Source organism: Choloepus didactylus, chromosome 8, assembly GCF_015220235.1.
Source record: "Choloepus didactylus isolate mChoDid1 chromosome 8, mChoDid1.pri, whole genome shotgun sequence".
In the NCBI taxonomy this organism is placed as follows: Eukaryota; Metazoa; Chordata; class Mammalia; order Pilosa; family Megalonychidae; genus Choloepus; species Choloepus didactylus.
In genome coordinates, this window is record NC_051314.1 from 367,334 (window position 1) to 386,475 (window position 19,142).

At 38.7% G+C, this 19,142-nt stretch overlaps 2 protein-coding genes across 3 annotated transcripts in view; both read left to right on the top strand.

The window, feature by feature from the left end:
• The window catches only part of SYCE3 (synaptonemal complex central element protein 3), a 50,482-nt gene that overhangs the window by 13,335 nt on the left and 18,005 nt on the right, over positions 1–19,142 (top strand). The window contains exon 2 of the mRNA XM_037845473.1: positions 12,402–12,510. Within this exon, the coding sequence (XP_037701401.1) occupies positions 12,402–12,510 (109 nt within the window). The remainder of the gene's footprint in view (positions 1–12,401; positions 12,511–19,142) is intronic.
• Positions 12,397–19,142, top strand: part of ODF3B (outer dense fiber of sperm tails 3B) — a 46,105-nt gene continuing 39,359 nt past the window's right edge. For both annotated transcript variants that reach the window (XM_037845470.1, XM_037845471.1), the window contains exon 1: positions 12,397–12,510. The gene's annotated coding sequence lies outside the window, so the exon portion shown is untranslated. The remainder of the gene's footprint in view (positions 12,511–19,142) is intronic.

The following is a 19,142-nucleotide window of genomic DNA, read 5'->3' on the forward strand; positions in this document are numbered from 1 at the left end:
CAGCCAGTGAAATTTTATTTCATTTCATTTTGCATCCCCCTTTTGGTCAAGAAGATATTCTCAATCCCATGATTCTGGGTCCAGATTCATCCCTGGAAGTCATATCCTTAGTTAGCAGAGAGATTTACACCCCTGGGAGTTAGGTCCCATGTAGCGGGGAGGACAGTGAGATCACCTGCCAAGTTGGCTTAGCTAGAGAGAGGGCCACATCTGAGCAACACAGAGGCACTCGGGGAGACTCTTAGGCACAATTATAAGCAGGTTTAGCCTCTCCTTTGCAGTAATGAGCTTCATAAGGGCAAACCCCAAGATAGAGGGCTTGGCATACCAAACTGTCAGTCCTCAACATTCATGAGAACATCAGTAACAATTCAAGGAGTCATTTTGACATTCAGGTTTTATTGTTTAAGAAATACATTTCATAAGGCTATAGCTGCCATAGATAGTGATTCCTCTGATGGATCTGGGAAAAGTAAGTTGAAAGTCTTCTGGAAAGGATTCACCATTCTAAATGTCATTAAGAACATTCATGATTCATGGAAGGAGGTCAACATTGATTGGAGTTTGAAAGAAGTTGATTCACCCTCATGGATGACTTTGAGGAGTTCAAGACTTCAGTGTTAGGAAGTAACTGCAGATATGGTGGAAATAGCAAGAGAACTAGAATTAGTGGAGCCTGAAGATTTGACTCAATGACTGCAATCTCATGATAAAGCTTTAATGGGTGAGGAGTTGATGCTTACGGATGGGCAAAGAGAGTGGTTTCTTGAGATGAAAACTACTTCTAGCAAAGATGCTGTTGAACATTGTTGAAGAGACAACAAAAGGTTTAGAGTATTACATAAACTTAGTTGATAAAGCAGCAGCAGGGTTTGAGAGGATTAACTCCAGTTTTTGAAAGAAGTTCTACTATGGGTAAATGCTACCCGAACAGCATCACATGCTACAGAAAAATATTTTGTGAAAGAGTCAATCAATGTGGCAAACTTCATTGTTGTCTTATTTTAAGAAATTTCCACATTCACCCCAACCTTCAGCAACCACAAGCCTGATCAGTCAGCAGCCATCAACATCGAGACAAGACCCTCCACCAGCAACAAGGTTATTTCTTGTGAAGTCTCAAATTATTGTTAGCATTTTTTTAGCAATAAAGATTTTTAATTAAGGTATTTACATTGTTTTTTTTAGACATAATGCTATTGCACACTTGATAGACTACAGTATAGTGCAAAACTAATTTTATATGCACTGTGAAACCAAAAAATTCATGTGGCTAGCTTTACTGCAATATTTGCTTTATTGTGGTGATCTGGAACTGACTCCACAATATCTTTGAGGTATGCCTGTTTTCCTAAGTATTTTATTCTTTTTGATGCTATTAGAAATGGAATAGTATCTTTAATTTCCTTTTTGGATTGTTCTATGCCAAAAATATAGAAATACAACTGATTTTTGTTTGTTGATTTTGTTTCCTACAACTTTACTGAATTCGTTTATTAGCTTTAACATATTTGTGACTTCTGTAGTTTTTTCTACATATAAAATCATGTCATCTGTGAACAGAGATCATTTTACTTTTTCCTTTCCAATTTGGATGCCTTTTATTTCTTTTTCTTCCCTAATTGCTCTGGCTAGAATTTCCAGTACTATAATAAATAGACGTGGTAAAAGTGGGCACCCTTGTCTTTTTCCTATTAGGGGAAAAGCTTTCTGTCTTACACAATTGACTTTGATGCTAGTTGTGAATTTTCCTATATGGCCTTTATCATTTTGAGGAAATTCCCTTCTATTCCTGTTTTGTTATTGTTGTTGTTGTTTGTTTGATTTGTTTGTTTTTTTACCATAAATGTGTGTTGGATATTGTCAAATGCTTTTTTTTTTTTTTTTTTTTTTTTGCATCAAATGAGATGATCTGGTGTTTTTTTCCTTCGTTTTATTAATGTGGTGTTTTATTAGGGTTCTGCTTCATATATATATATATGTATATAATGTAAATATTATAAATATTATGAGTTTGTTTGTTTGTTTTAATAAGAATTGGCTTCCACGACTGTGGGGATGCACAAGTCTGAATTCCATAGGGCAGGCCACAAGTTGGGAACTCCAATGAAGGTTTTCGATGATTTCCTCAGGAGAAGCTGGCTGACTAAAATAGAGATGGAAATTCTCCCTTCTGACAGCTAAAATCATCACTTTTTCTTTTAAGGCTTTCAACTGATTGGATAAGACTCCTCTAATTGTTGAAGGCAGTCTCCTTAGTTGATTGTAGGTGTAATCAGCCATGGATGCAATCAATTGACTGATTATTTAAATCTGTGAAGTATACTCCCAGTAAGGATCAGGCCAGTGCTTGCTTGACCAAACCACTGGACCCCATAACCTAGCCAAGTTGACACATGAACTTAACCATCACAGGGGCATTACACTGATTTTCGTATGTTGAACCACCCTTACATTCCTGAGTGTGGTAGTTAGAAACTGTATGTACCCCATAAAAACATGTTTTTACATCTAATCCATTCCTGTGGGCATAAACCTGTTGTAAGTAGGGTCTTTGGTGAGGTTACTTCAGTTAGGATGTGACCCACCTTAACCAGGATGGATCTTAATCCTATTACCGGAGTCCTTTATAAGAGAATGAAATTCAGACAGAGAGAAAACATAGAAGAAAGAAGCTGAAATCAATGAAACCCAGAAGCGAAGGGAGAGACCAGCAGATGCCACCATGTGCCTTGCCATGTGACAGAGGAGCCAAGGATCACTGGCAGCTGATCTTTGGGAAGAAAGCATCGCCTTGATGATGCCTTAATTTGGACATTTTTCCAGCTTCAAAGCCTTGGGCAAATAAATTCCCATTGTTTAAACCCAACCCATTTCATGGTATTTGCTTTGAGTGGCCTAGGAAACTAAAACTCTGGGATAAATCCCACTTGATAATGGTGTATAGTCCTTTTAATATGCTGCTGAATTTGGTTTGCTAGTATTTTGTTGCGAATTTTGGCATCTAAGTTCATAGGAAATATTGGCCTGTAGTTTTCTTTTCTTGTAGTGTCTTTGTTTCGCTTGGTATCATAGTAATGCTGGCCTCATAGAATGAATTAGGAAGTGTCTGACCTCTTCAATTTTTTGGAAGAGTTTAAGGAGGATTGATATTAATTTTTGTTTAAATATTTGATAAAATTCATCAGTGAAGCCATCTGGTCCTGGGATTTTCATTGTAGGTAGGTTTCTGATTACTGACTCAATCTCCTTACTTGTTACAGGTGTACTCAGATTTTCTATTCTTGAAGAAGTTTTGGTAGTTTGCATGTTTCTACGAATTCGCCTGTTTCATCTAGGTTTTCCAATTTGTTGGCATACAGTTCATTGTATTCTCTTATAATCCTTTTTAGTTCTATAAGGATAGTAGTGATCTCCTCACTTTTATGTCTGATTTTAGTAATTTCAGATATCTCTCTTTTTCTTAGTCAATGTAGCTAAAGTTTTGTGAATTTGTTGATTGTTGTCAAAAAAAACAACTTTTGGTTCCATTGATTTTCTTTATTGTTTTTCTATTCTCTGTTCCTTTTATCTCTGCTCTAATCTTTAATCTTTATTTCTGTATTTCTGCTATCTTTGGGTTTATATTGCTTTTCTTTTTCTAGCTTCTTAATGCATGCTAAGTTACTGATATGAGAGCTTATTTTTAAATACAGGCATTTATAGCTATAAATTTCCCTCTGAGAACTGCTTTTGTGGCACTCAATAAGTTTTAGTTTGTTATGTTTTCATTTTTACCCATTTCAAGGTGTTTTCTAATTTCCCTTGTGATTTCTTCTTTGACCCATTGTTGCTTAAGAGTGTTGTTCAATTTCCACATATTTTTGAATTTTCCAGTTTTCCTTTTGTTACCAATTTCTAGTTTCATTCTGTTGTGATTAGAAAAGATACTTTATGATTTCAGTCTTTTAAATTTACTATGACTTGTTCTGTGGCAGGTGTTTGTTTTATCCTGGAGAATGTTCCATGTACACTTGAGAAGAATGTATATTCTGCTCTTTTTGGGCAGAGTGTTCTATATATGTCTATTAGGTCTGATTGGTTTACAGCGATGTTTAAGATCTCTGTTTTCTTGTCAATTTTCTGTTCAGTTATTCTATCCATTATCAAATGGTGGGGTATTGAAGTCTCCAATAATTATTGTAGAACTCTATTTTTTCTTTCAATTCTCCTTTCAATTTTTGCTTCATACATTTTGAGACTCTGTTGTTAGGTACATATATGTTTATGATTGTTATACCTTCTTGTTGAATTGAAACTTTTATCAGTATATAATGTCCTTCTTTGTCTCTTGTAACCTTTTTGACTTAAAGTCTATTTTGTCTTGCAGTAACTGTTCTGATTTGCTAATGCTGCCATTTTGCAAAACACCAGAAATGGATTGGCTTTTATAAAGGGGGTTTATGTGGTTACAAAATTACAGTCTGAAGGCCATAAAGTGTCCAAGGTAAGGCATCAACAATAAGGTACCTTCACTGAAGGATGGCTGATGGCATCCAGTAAACCTCTGTTAGCTGGGAATGCATAGGGCTGGCATCTGCTGATCCTGGTTTGTGTTCCAGCTCCTCTGTCAGCTCCTGTGTATTCTTCAAAATGTTGCTCTTGGGATGTTTTGTCCTGTCTTAGCTTCTCCAGAGCAAGCACTGGGCTAGCATCCCCAAAGTATCAGCAGAAGTCTGCTTTCAGTGGCTGTCTCCAAAATGTCTCTCTGAGCTGCTCTCCAAATATGTCACTCTCAGCTGTTCTAAGGTCCTTCTTTTTGTGAGCTCTTTTATAGGACTCCAGTGATTAAATCAAGATCCACCCTGAATGGGCAGGGTCTGTATCTCCATGGAAATAATTTGATCAAACATTTCACCCACAGTTGATTGAGTCATGTCTCCATGGAAACACTTAATCCAAAGATTCCAACCTAATCAACACTAATACATCTGCATCCCACAAGATTGCATTAAAGAACAATGGGGGGACACCATACATCCAAGCCGGCACAATAACATAGCCACCTGGCTCTTTTTTGGTTACTGTTTTCATGGGATATCTTTTTCATCTTTCTACTTTTAATGTCTTTGTGTCTTTGTATCTAAAGTGAGTCTATTGTTGACAGCATATGATGGATCATGTTTTTTTTAATCCAATCTGTATATTTTGCCTTTTAATGGGACAATTTAATCCGTTTACATTTAAAGTAATTACTAATAAGGAAAGATTTACTTCAAACCTAGTTTGAAAACTACAATGTCCTTTTAATAATATACATTCTTCCTATGCATCTCCACCCCTCTCCCTTTATATTGTTATAGTCTCAGATTATATCTTTATATACTGTGTGACCATTAACATAGATTTATAATTATTGTTTTATGTGTTTGCCTTTTAAATAAGTAGAAAAAAAGAGGAGTTAACAAACCTAAACTATAATAATACTGGCTTTAATTTACCTATGTAGCCATCTTTTTCAGTGTTCTTTATTTCTTATGGTTTTTGAGTTACTGTCTAGGGTCATTTCATTTTAGTCAGAAAGACTCTCATTAGCCTTTCTTGTATGGCAAGTGAACAGGAAATGAATTCTCCTGCCTATGTTTAGTTTCTCCTTCATTCTCAAAAGATAGTTTGTTGGATATAGAATTATTGGCTCACAAGTTTTTTTTCTCCAGGACTTTAAATATGTCCTCCCACTGCTTTCTGGCCTGCAAGGCTTCCAGTGAGGACTCAGCTATTAATATTTTTGAAGATATCTTGTACATGATGAGTTGATTCTCTTTTGCTGCTTTCAAAATTCTCTTTGTCTTTGGGTTTTGACAGTTTGTGTGTCTTGTCATGGACCTCTGAGTTTATCTCGTTAAGGGTTTGATGAGCTTCTTGGATGTGTATATTCACGTCTTCATCAGATTTGGAAATTTTGGGGCTATAATTTCTTCACATATTTTTCTGCCACTTTCTCTTTCTTCTAGTAAACTCCTATCATGTATATGTTATATGCTTGATTATGTCCCACTGAACCTCAGGCTCTGTTCATTTTTCTTCATTACTTTTTCTTTCTGCTCCTCAATAATTTCAATTGTCTTATCTTCAAGTTTGCTGATCCTTTTTCTGCCTGCTCAAATCTGTTGAACACCTTAGTGAAATTTTCATTTCAGCTGTTGTACTTTTCTGCTCCAGAATTTGTTTGGTTCCTTTTTATAATTTCTTTGTCTTTATTGATATTCTCATTTTGTTCATCAACATTTTCCTGATTTCCTTTAGCTTTTTTCCAGGTTTTCCTTTAGGTCTTCGAACTTATTTAAAACAGTTGTTTTAAAGTCTTGTCTAATAATTCCAATGTCTAGGCTTCCTCCGGCATGGTTTCTGCCAAATTCTTTTTTTTCCCATGAATGGACCATACTTTCCTGTTTCTTTGCATGTTTTGTAACTTTTGGTTGAGAACTGGAGATTCTGAGTATTATAATGTGTTAACTCTGAAATCAGATTTTCTGCCTTCTCAGGGATTGCTGATTTTTGCTTATTGAAGACTGGAGCCTTCCATTTATGACTTTTCCAAACTGTTTTTGTAAAGACTGTATTCCTCATAGTGTGTTGACACTGAGATTTCTGCTCCGTTATTGCTGCAGTCAGCCAGTGACCTGACAAAGGTTCCCTTAAATGTCTGGCTCCAGAAAGAGAAAAGGAAAAAAAAAGGGGGTTCTGTCTCTTTAAATATTCCGGTTGATGCCACGGGGTGAGGACGGAGGGGGAGCCATTGTAGCCCAGAGGGCCAAAACCGAGGCAATGTCTATGCCAGTCCTCAGAGTACTGCGAGACCCACCAAAATGCACAATCCCAGATATTAGGAGGACAGAAAATTTGCTCTCCTACCCACCCTGGCACAAGGGCCACTGTTCCCACAGCTGCAGCAGGGATGAAGATGGGGGTGGTCTAGGGTTCATGCATGCTGCTCACTTATGAAAGGTTAGCAGCTTTTCCCTAGTTCAAGCACTCCCCTGGTTGCTGTAAGTATCCCATCAGGCTGCAGAGTTGCAGAATAGTTGATTCTAGGTGCACTTCCTAGCTCAGTGGTTGCTCTGGTGAAGGGACCATCCCCTAGAGCTTCCTTTTCCACCATGTTGTGTGAAGTTCCTCCAGATGACCTTTTATCCAGCACAGAAAGGTCATCTGTGCAGCCAGTCCTGACACTGCAGCTCAGGAACCTTAGCTGCAGGGTCTCTCCATGACCAGCCAGGCCAGGGCCACAGACTCCAGGGCGCAAAGGGCCTGCTGGAGAGGGGCAGCATGGGGGGTTCAGGTGCTGGTGTGTGCAGACTGGAGGGCTGGGGCCCCTGTTTTACAATTCCCAGTTTCTGTAATACTGCATATAGTACGCACCCAGATTTACCAAATTACACAGTTGACATGACTGACGCCCTGAGTATCTATGTTGATATGGCTAGAGATTGATAAATACGAGCTTTGCTGCCTTGAAGGCATTTTTAAGTCAGAGAAGAAACTATTCAAATGTTTACTTTGGTTTTAAAAATTAATATTCATTTTATTAAAGTTTCTAATTTAAAAATCCAGGACTTCTTTGGATATTTAAGTTCAGTTTATAAATCTTACTCTATTTCTGACTGAAAATTTTTTTTAATTCAGTTTTATTGAGATATATTCACATACCATACAATCATCCATGGTGTACAGTCAACTGTTCACAGTACCATCATATAGTTGTGCATTCATCACCCCAATCTATTTTTGAATATTTTCCTTATACCAGAAAGAATCAGAATAAGAATAAAAAATAATAAAAAAAGAACACCTAAATCATTCCCCCCATTCCACCCTATTTTTCATTGAGTTTTTGTCCCCATTTTTCTACTCATTCATCCATACACTGTATAAAGGGAGTGTGATCCACAAGGTTTTCACAATCACACTGTCACCCCTTGTAATCTAACATTGTTATACAATCATCTTCAAGAGTCAAGGCTACTGGGTTGGAGTTTGGTAGTTTCAGGTATTTACTTCTAGCTATTCCAATACATTAAAACCTAAAAAATGTTATCTATATAGTGTGTAAGAATGTCCACCAGAGTGACCCCTCGACTCCGTTTGAAATCTCTCAGCCACTGAAGCTTTCTTTTGTTTCATTTCGCATCCCCCTTTTGGTCAAGAAGATGTTCCCAATCCCAAGATGCCAGGTCCAGATTCATCCCCAGGAGTCATACCCTGTGTTGCCAGGGAGATTTACAGCCCTGGGAGTCAGTCCCACATAGGGGGGAGGGCAGTGAGATCACCTGCCAAGGTGGTTTGGTTGGAGAGAGAGGACCACATCTGAGCAACAAAGAGGCACTTGGGGAGACCCTTAGGCATGATTATAAGAAGGTTTAGCCTCTCCTTTGCAGTAGTGAGCTTCATAAGAGCAAGCCCCAAGACAGAGGGCTTAGCATGTCAAGCCGTCAAGACTGACAAATTTTAATAGTAATTTTTAAGAAGGTTTTAATTGATTTTTTCTCCCATTTATAAACTTAGTTAAGCTCAATTTAATTATAAACTTAATGTATTCAGTTTATTTTTAAGTATCTCGGTTGTCTTAATAACAAAAGCTTTCCACTCCTAAATAATTCTTGTAAATATACTAAATCAAACTTATGATGTACTTTGAGTTCTCTTAAATGTTCTAAAACTGTATATACCTAGTAAGATTTTGGCTTAGAATTTCAACCTTTAATTACACTTTTAAAGCTAGAATCACAAAACTGTATTGTCACTCTAATAGGCCGGATTCTTTTAAACATACAAATGTATAAAATACCAAATATTCATAGTTATTCTAGTTTTTAATTCTCTTGAAAGTTTCCTCTGTCTTCCTAGAGTTGTAAAATGCTTACCCATTAAGGAAGCACTTGTATTATACCATACAGTTCTTGGAGTTTCTCCCTTTTGGCGCGTTTATAGTAGTCCTTTCAGCTTGCTGAGGTTTCATAATGATCAGGGGACATTGGCTGGGACACACCAGGCCCTTGTCTTTGACCTCTCACTCAGCTCAACTTCAGAACACGATTCTCTTGTTCTCCCTCCATCTCTGTGGCTCCTCCTCCCCAGACTCTGGCTGATTCCTTCGTTTCTCCTCCCATCTCTAGATATTGGACCTCTTCTCCATCTGCACTCTATCTCTTGGTGATTTTATCCATTATGTGGCTTTAAATGTTAACTGTATGTTAATGATTCCCAATTTCTATCTGCAGCCCAGCCTCTCTGAATTCATTTATACAGCTGCTTACTCAAATCCCCACTTGATGTCTAATAGGCATCTTAAATTTAATCTGTTCAAAACTGAGCCCTTGATTTGCACCAACAAACCACCTTCTTCCAGTCTTACCTCAACTCAGCAAATGGCATCTCTCTTTCTCAGTTGCCCAGCCCAAAGCTTGGAGCTGTCCCTGACTCCTCTCTTTCTCGCATACTTCATGTCTGACTCATCAGCAAATCTTGTCGGCCCTGCCTTCAAAATATATCCTGAATCGGCCAACTTCTTACTACTTCTGCTACTCCTATGCTGGTTCAAGCTATATTATTTCTCACTTGCATTTTTCCAATGGCTTCCGAACTAGTCCCCCGCCTCTGCCCTTGTCCATACTAGCCATTCTCAACCTAATGATTTATTAAAACGTAAATGAGATTAGCACCCTCCAGGCACCCATCTCACTCAGAGAAAATGCCAGTCTTTTCAGCGGCCTGTGAGGCCCTCCATAATTTCACCCCCATTCTTTCATCTTATCTCCTACTCCTCTCCCCTTCACTCCGCCTACACCAACCGCACAAAGGCCACTGCTCCTCCTCCAGCTCAGGCACAGGCACCTGCCCAGGTGCGAGTACGGCTGACTCCCTCCCTTCCTCCGGGTCTGCAGTCAGGAGCACTTCGGTGTGGCGTTCCCTGCTCACTAATGAAATTGCATCATCCCCTTGCACTCCCACCCCGTCTCTGGTTGACTTTTGTCCTTAGCGCTTGTCACATTCTTGTATTTATTTTACTTACTTATCTTGCTTATTGTTTGCTCCCCCCACTAGAATATAAACTATATGAGGTCAAGGATTTTAATCTGTTTTGTTCACTGCTGTATCCCTAGAATCTAGAATAGAGCTCAACAGGTATTGGTTGAATGAATGGATAAAAGAATATAACTGGAACTTTCTAACTTAATGAAGTAGGCAAGTAGCCACAATGGTGTAAATTTAAAGTGTCATTATCTAATTCTTCTGCCTTCACTCAGATTTTGTAATCACTACCAAGATAGAATAATTTGATTGAACTTTGCATTTATTTGGCTCGTGTGTAAGAAAGTTGTAAAGATTTTTTTAATTTTACAGTTCTTTTCATGGCTCTCTTTTCATCTTTTGGAAATGTACAACTCTTGCAATTTTAAATAATATCAATTAAATTCTGGATCTCTCAAGACTTTGTTCAGTTATTTGGTCACAACTCAGAAACGGATGAAACTTGGGATAGTCAGAAACTAGATTATGAAGGGCCTTGCATCTGTAGTAATGAGACCATATTTTATCCTGAAAGAAATAGGGAACAATTGAAGGGTTTTAAACAGAGTGACGTGGTAAGATCTGCATGTCAGGAAAGATCATTCTGGGGTGGACTGAAAATGGATTGGATGAGATGCAACTATAAGCAGGATGACCAGTTAGGGGGCTGTGGCAGCCATCCAGGTAAATGAAGAAGAGAATCTGCCATTAATCCCGGACTGTATACTGTCGGCCCCAACATCTCTCTTTAAACCTAGGCCCATGTATTCAGCTGCGGCCTCGAATCTTCACTGGAAGGCCTAATAGGCATCTCATATTATCGTGTTAAAAATAGCGCTCCTGGTTTCCTTCTAATCTTACCCCTCCCCCAGTCGTCCGCATTTCAGTTGAGAATATCAGGGTGTTCTCACCAAAAATTGAGTCATCTTTGGTTTCTCCCTTTAAGTCACTTGCCCCTGCAGACCCATACAAATCACATCCTGTCCCAAGTTCTGTTGGCACATCTTCCAAATATCCTGATTCCTCCACTTCTCACATTTATCTGACTTCCACCCTCATCCAAGCTGCCATCGGCACTGGGCTGCTGTGGCGCTCTCCTCACCAGCCAGCCTTCCCTCTCTTGCCTCCACCCAACCTCCTGCAGCAGTCCATTGTCCAAACAGCAGTCAGTCAACTTTTTAAACATAAATTAGACTATAGTTTCTCTGCCCTCCACTCCCAGTCCCTTCTCCTCACCCTCAAAGTCAAGGTCCTTGCCGGCTTGGCTGACCTCACTCAGCCCACTTTTCTCCTCGCCCCACACTGCACCCCTTCCTCAGCGCGCCAAGGCACCCCCACCCGGGGTCTTGGCTTGAGCCATCTCCTCTGTCCAGACCATCACATGGCCACCCCCTCCTTGTTGTTCAGGTGTCAGTAAGTGCCATTTCCTTAGAGCAGACCTCCCTGGCTTTCCTATCTAAAGTTCCCTTCCCTGTGGAAGACCCTCTTCACTACACCACCCTGTTTTATTTTCCTTGAAGCAGTGATCACTAGCAAACTGGAGGTCTTTATGTATTTGTTTACTTGTTAATGTGTCTCTTCTCCACTGGAGTGGAAGCTCATGGACTTCATCTGTCTGAGCTGCTGTAGTACCCACAGGGTCATAGCAGGTGTCTGACATATAGCAGGCGCTCAGTAAACCTGTATCGAGTGGATGGGTGAAGGTCTGGACCTTTATTAAAGCAGGAACCATGGGGAGAGGAAGGAGGGCACTGCATAGACTCACTAAGAAAAAAGTCTGCAAATTTGTGAATGATTTCATGTATTAAAATTTAACTTACCTTCCTCCAGGCTCCCATTCGTATCTGTATTTATTGGTATTTGTCATTCTGATTTATCTTATGGTTATGTCCTGTCTTACGATTTAAAACCTGCTCCCATATTACACTATAAATTCCTTCAGTACAGAGATTCTATCTTTTCATAAGTGTCAGCACAGTAGCTTGCATTTGGTGGATAATCAATAAATTTTTGCCAAAGTGAACTCCACCCTTGTATCACTACCTTCAGAGAAGCAGCTTTTGTCCTCTATGACCAGTGAAACTGTTTTCCACTTTAGTTGTTCCAGCCCTAAGCTATGTTTGAAGAAGCTTTTCTATGGCAAGGAGAGAGGAGAGGGGAGGGGCAACCAATATGTGCCACACAGTGCGGGGGCTCTTGGTACACATTATCTCATTTTACCCTCACGGCCTGCAGGGTGAGTCGTCTCGTCCACATTGAAGAGATGGGCAGAGGACTCACAGCCGTGGGTAGAGGCGCCGGGACTGAGCCCTGGGTCTGGCTCACACTGGTTTCTTTCTGTGCACTGTTAGATGGCTGATTCTGACCCGGGGGAAAGAAACTATGACAACATGTTGAAAATGCTGTCAGACCTGAATAAGGACTTGGAAAAGCTGTTAGAAGAGATGGAGAAAATCTCAGGTAGGATCTTCACCGGGCAGTGTGCCTCTCCACTTCTTTCCAATAGCCCGATCCTCCCTAAGTTTCTGAGCTCACATCAGGTGCCTTCCTGACATGCAGGAGGGGATGTGGCCTTGAGTTGTTTTCCGATTTTTTTATGTGTCTACATCTTATTTCCACAACTGGACTATTACCGTCTTGCAGCAGAAACAGTGACTTTCTTTTGTACCTGTCACAGTACTAGACAGATATGTCAGCAGGTTGCACATGTTTAGATGACATCTGTAAGTAGAATTGGAACATTTCTTTCTGTGAATTATTTAAACAAAAAATGTTCAGAGTAATAGTGCTAAAGACTGTGAGGTACTGAAATAGAGGAACAGCTCAGTGGAGTAAAGCAGCAATAGTTTTTAATGAATTTCTCCATTTTTGGAAAGAAATATTAATTAATTATTTTACTCAACATGTTTCCACTAAATGATATCCAGCAGTAATAGAAATGCCACTAAAATTTCTTTAATTTGTTCTTCACTAACTCAGAATGTGTATAATACCTGTAACTTGTGAGCGTAAGTTCTGCTAGATAAAATCATATTGTAAAACAAATTTTAGAAAGCATGAGTACTCTTCTCTAATGAAAAACAAACTCTTTTTAAGGATAATATTAGTTTGCAAATAATCTTCATTCATTACAACAGACTTTAGTAAATTGCTGCTTAGAAAGGTTTGCAATTACTTTGCCTGTGTACTTGAAAGTTTTTAATATTTTTAAACTAACTTTAAAAAAAGTTCCATAGTTTTCCTCTATAAACTCTGTAATTCCTTCAATTTAATTATACTGTCCTTTTTATAGCACTTTTAAAAGTACCTAGTCTGTGCTATTCTAGGAATACAAAGTTGAATGGAGATACTCCTTTACTAGAAGAGATGGGTCGAGGCTGAGAACAGTCATCTACACAACTAATTATAATTTAAATACATAAAAATTATTATGTGACAGATGCTAATAATGCTGAACACAGTGCTTGAGAGGGTCGACCCTCTCAAGTAGGGGGAGAGGCTGGCTGCCTCGACAGGCCAGTGCCCTTGAGCAGAGAACCAAGGACTGGAAGCTGGGCAGGCGAGGTGGCGGGTCCTGGGGGTGGAGAGGAAGGACACCCGGCAGAAGGGACAGCCAGGGCAGTGGGAGAGCTGAGAGGGCCTGGCATAATCAAGGAGCCATGTTAGTGCCCAGGGCTCGCAGGGGGCATGCCAAAGAGAGAAGACGGTAGAAGAAAGTAAAGCTGTCAGCTTTACTTTTTCTTTGTCTAAGTGATAGGGAGCTGTTCCAGGTTTCAAGGAAGACTTTTTTTTCCCCCTTGCTACCATTGCACAAGTTCAGTGATTTTCTTTAAAAAAAACAAAAAAACAAAAAAACCTCAAACCGTCATCAAAATAAAGAGACAAAAGTGACTTTCAAATCATTTGAAAAGCATAGTGCTTATTTGACCAATATAGACTCAAACTTTAAATTAAATGCTATAATCTCCAAACTCCTGTAATAAAATTAACATTTTTATGTATATGGATTTTGTTTATAGAACTGTATTTTGCAATCAAGAAGAGAAAGTTACTTTTTAGAGGACAATGTATTTGGTTACAGTTCGAATATCTGTAGTAAAGATAAAGCCACATGATGTCAAATCTGGCTCTAAGGTATGAAATTTTGACCAAGGGTCAAAATGATGTTAATCTAGTCTTAAAAATGTAACCCATATGAGGTTATTTTTTAGAAATTAAATGTGCTGTTGAGTGTTTGTTTCAGTAACCTTTTATCTTTGTGACTCAGTAATATTTCCGACTGACCTCTTTACTTCCGGGTTCCCATTTCAGTACCAAGGGATTTCTGAGGCAGCATAAATTTGAATCATAAAAACAGTGACTATTTTAACCTTTCAGTGGTTTTTAAATCTATAAACTCAAGGATCACATTATTTAACTCACCAACTACAAAAATGTTTGAGATTTTGGCATCTCAAACCAGAATCTCTTTGTGCTTTTTAAATTAAACTGCTTTTGAATCTTTTCAGTATTTATCAGCCATTTGTAGTTCCCTTATAATAATGAAAGAATATATTAAAAATTTTTTAAAGGTCAAATGTCCTGGGGGCTTATCAATACTTTTTTTTAAGTGCAGTATAAATCAATTGTTTTTTTTCCTTCAGTATTTAGAATAATAGAAATTATTTCTGGTCCCTCCTTAAATCAACCAACACTACTTTTCATCATGCATAACACTAAATTTTACAGACATCCCTGAGAAGTTTTTGATTAAGTAAATGAGTGAATCACAGTAGAGTCTCAATCAGTTAATAGTATGGATCCATTAAAAAAAAATACACACACACACACACTGAATATTAAACTCTTCAAGCTAAAAAAAAATCTCTAAGAATTAAAACTGAGTGCGTGTTAAACTGAGTCTGTACTTGTATTCCCTGATTGATCAGGCTCCTCTTTTCCATTTTATAAGACATGTTCACTTAAATCTTCATGCCAAGTTTTCCCTTGAGTAAAGAGGCTTACATTACCACTGGGCATCTAAGGGAATAGAGAGAGTGGCACCATGTCCTTCCCTAAGAGACTTCATTCTGAGATGACTTGGAGTCCCTCTTCTCTGCTCTTGCCAGCATTTTATCAGGAGATAATACTTGCTGTGCAAACTGATAGCTGATCCCCACCCTCAGCAAATATGCGATTCCCATCAGTTTGCCATTGTATGCACTGGCAGTTCACTGTTCCATTCATAAAGGTGTGGCTTACTTAAAAAAAAATTAAAAGGAGGGGAAGAAATGAAAACTGAGAGTCTAAAGGCACAGAGCAGCAAACCTGCTCTAGCTGGAGTTTGTCAACAGAGAATTTAGGTAATCCCAATCTATGAGAGTAAAAAGGCATCCATAGCAGGCTTTCATCCAGCCAGCTTCTGCAGTAAAATACCCATAGATCAGAAAGCAGTAAAGCAAACAGTATAATCATTATTCCAAAAGTTACAGCGGTGGTGTAGGCATACATAGTGTAACTTGGTTACGATGTGTGGTACTGTGTCTATTACGTAACCATATTAACTATTTCTTTCCTACCTAATTATATAATCAGCTGGGTTTCATTTGAACACAAAACCATCTTGAGGAAGACTCCTGTGTTTTAGAAAGATCCCTCGTGACAGGGTGAAGATGGTTCCGACAGGGAAGCCTGGAGGCAGAAAGACCAGTTGGGAAGCTTTTCTAGAACTAAAGGCTAAAAAGGAGTTGGTCTTGCCTCAGCCTTGGCTCTGAGAACAAGAAGGGAGAGAAGATTTCTGTGATCGACTCTCTTACTGATTGGAAAGACTTCTTTAGGCATTAGGGCTTTAAATTCTTTGTTCACATATTTTATGTAGGTAACATACATGCAACATAACATTTCTCGTTTTAACTACTGTCAAGCATGCAATTCAGTGGCATTAATTACACGTGCAGTGTTGTGCTACATCGCCACCGCCCATTACCAAAACCTTCCCATCTCCCCAGACGGAACCCCAGTCCTCCTCCCCCCGTCCCTGGCAACCTGGACTCTACTTTCTGTCTCTATGAACTTGCGTATTTTAATTATTTCAAATACGTGAAATCATACAATATTTGTCCTTTGTGTCTGGCATATTTCTCTCAATATGATATTTTCAAGGTTCATCCATGTTGTCGCATGTATCAGAACTTTGTTCCTTTTTATGGCTGAATAATTTTCTATTGTATGTATATACCACATTTTGTTTATCCATTCATCGGTTAACGGACACTTGGGTTGCGTCCTTTTGGCTACTGTGAATAATGCTGCAATGAACATTGGTGTATAAATTTCTGTTCAAGTCCCTTCTTTCAGTTCTTCCTGGTAAATGTTATTCCAGATCTTTCTCTATGTAAAAATAGAATATGAACCAGTAGACAAATGCACACAGGTATCAATTTTTTGGAAAATAAAATTTTGTTAAAATAAAAATGCTGTTTTTAAAATAAGAATACTACATTTAATTTTACTGAAGTGAAACTGGAGTAATTTTTCACTTAAAATAAATATTTCTTCACCATAAAAACTATATAACCCATGCATTGGGTTGGCTTAAATAACAGGAATTTATTGGCTTACAATTTTGAGTCTAGGAGATGTCCAAAATCAAGATGTCATCAAAGTGATGCTTTCTCGCCCAGAAGACGGTGGTGTTCTGGGGCTGGCTACTGGTGATCCTTTGTCCTTGGCTTTTCTGTCACATGGCAGTGCACATGGTGGGCTCTCCTGGCTTCTGTGAGTTCTGTTGACTTCCAGCTCCTTCCTTCTTGTGGCTTTCTCTTTCTCTCTGTGCCTGCATTTCATTGTGCTTATAAAGGAATGCAGTAATAGGATTAAGACCCATCTTGATTCACTGGGCCACACCTGTACTGAAGTAACTTCATCAAAAGGTCCTACTTACAATGGGTTCATACCCACCGGAATGGATTAAGTTCAAGAACATGTTTTTTTCTGGAGTAAAGAGATTCAGGTCACCAGAAGCTCCTATAAGGTTGCTCCAAAATTAAGAAAGTTTGTTGAAAAACATTAAGGAAATTAGTGTTGTTATTTCTTTAATTACATCTTTTATCTTTATTCAATATCTACTAATCATTAGTAACATTTATTCAGTATTTGCTAAATGCTAGATGTTCTTCTATATAAACACTTCTGTAATAAACACTCTACATTGAATTGGTTCATTTAGTTCTCATAATAATTTCTTGTGGTATAGTGACTCTTATTATCCCCGTTTTATAGATGAAGAAACTGAGGCACAGAGAAAGTAATTCCTACTATAGGTTCCACATGTGATTAGTGGTGAAACCAGGGTTAATCGTCTTTCTGCTGTCAAAGATGAGGAAACTAGTGTTCTTATCTTTTTTCTCACCTTCTCTACTTCCCAGTTGTTAATTATGCTATTACTTGTACATTGTCAAGGTTTACAACATTCACATTCTGCTCTGTAATCATAAGTCCTACAGTTGTTGAGACTTAGTTCTGTATTCAGATAGGTTAAGTACTTAACTATAGTTGGACCAATCCTGAGTTCTTTATTTAAAGAAAGACTTGTGGATTTTGTGTTCCTTGAATTCAGTAAATGCTCAAGAATTTAGAACTGCAGGGTAACTTGATTAGGTATGTAATTGTTTTCTGTATAATGCAGGAGTTTTCAGAATTTACTGGCTCTGTGTGGTTGAGACCTGCCCCTGGGTTTCCTCTCCTAGGGCTTACTCTTTCTGCCTATAAGATTCTTTCTTTCTTCTCGAAGTTTTATAACTTCACCAGCATATGCCTTAGTATTAATATTCTGAAACACTTTTTCTGGGATGCAGTCAGCCTTTAGAGCTGTGGTATTTTTATAGGACCTTTTCATTTATCATATTGTTGGATTTTGGATTTTTTAATAAATTTCTTTGATATTCTTCTTCAGAAATTCCAGTTATCCATATTGTGTGTCTCTTTTGTCTCTCCTCATTTATCATCGTCTCTGTAATCAGTTTTTTTCCTTTGTTCTTTTTCGTTTTATTTTGTGCAGTTTCCTCAAGAGTGTCCCCTAATCCCCAGTTGTTATGTAGTCTAAATCTTCTGTTTGTTTTTTTCTTTATTTTCTCTTAGGGAATTGATTTTATCATACTCCTCAATTCATGCCACATTATGATCATTGGTCCATGCAAGGTTCCTCTCGTTTTATTCTTTTGTTTATTACTTTTAATTGCCATAATCCATTCCATTTTCTGTCTCTACCTATGCACCATTCTAATGTAGTTAATGTGTCTATTTTTGTGTGTCTGTTATTGTGAAGTGTACATTGCTATTTTATGTGCATATAGTTTAAATTTATGTGGTTTTAGATGGTATTATGTTTTATATCTCATACTATTTCTTATTTTTTTACTCAGAACTGTATGTGTCAGCTCCTTCCAAGATGCTATGTGCACATCTACTGCGCTGCGTTTAAATGCTGCAGAGTGTGCTGTGACATACGTTCCTGGCCAGGGTGGGCTTGGCACATGGGTCATAAATGATACAGAGGTCAGGCCCAACCCATCTGTGGGACCTAGGGATGATGACACATCCTAGAGAAGGGCTGCATGGCCAGACAGGGATCTCAATGTGCAGCTGTTTTTCCATATTCTAATTTGTTCAGATTTCTGTGTTTATCTTTGTTGTGTTTTTTCCTCCTGCCTTCCCTAAGTAAACAGCAGGCAGAGGAGTTTGGCCATGGTTGTGGATTGATTTGTGTCCCCCCAAAGACAAGTTCAGGTCCCAGCCCTGAATCCAGTATGACTCATGTCCCTGTAAGGAGAGGAAATCTTGACAGAGAGAGAGACAGGGAGAGAGAGGTGGCCGTGTGATGGGGGCCGAAACTGGGATATGTGTCGTTGGCTGCCAGCCACCCCTGGAAGCTGGGGACAGCATGGAAAGGGCTCGCCCCACGTAGAGGAACTACGGCCCTAGCCAGCCTTGATTTTGGACTCCAGAACCAGGAGACAATAAACTCCTGCTGTTTACGCCAACTAGTCTCTGTTACTTTGTGACAGCATCCCTGGCAAACTAAGACAACCATAAAGGAGAAGAAAGAACCATCT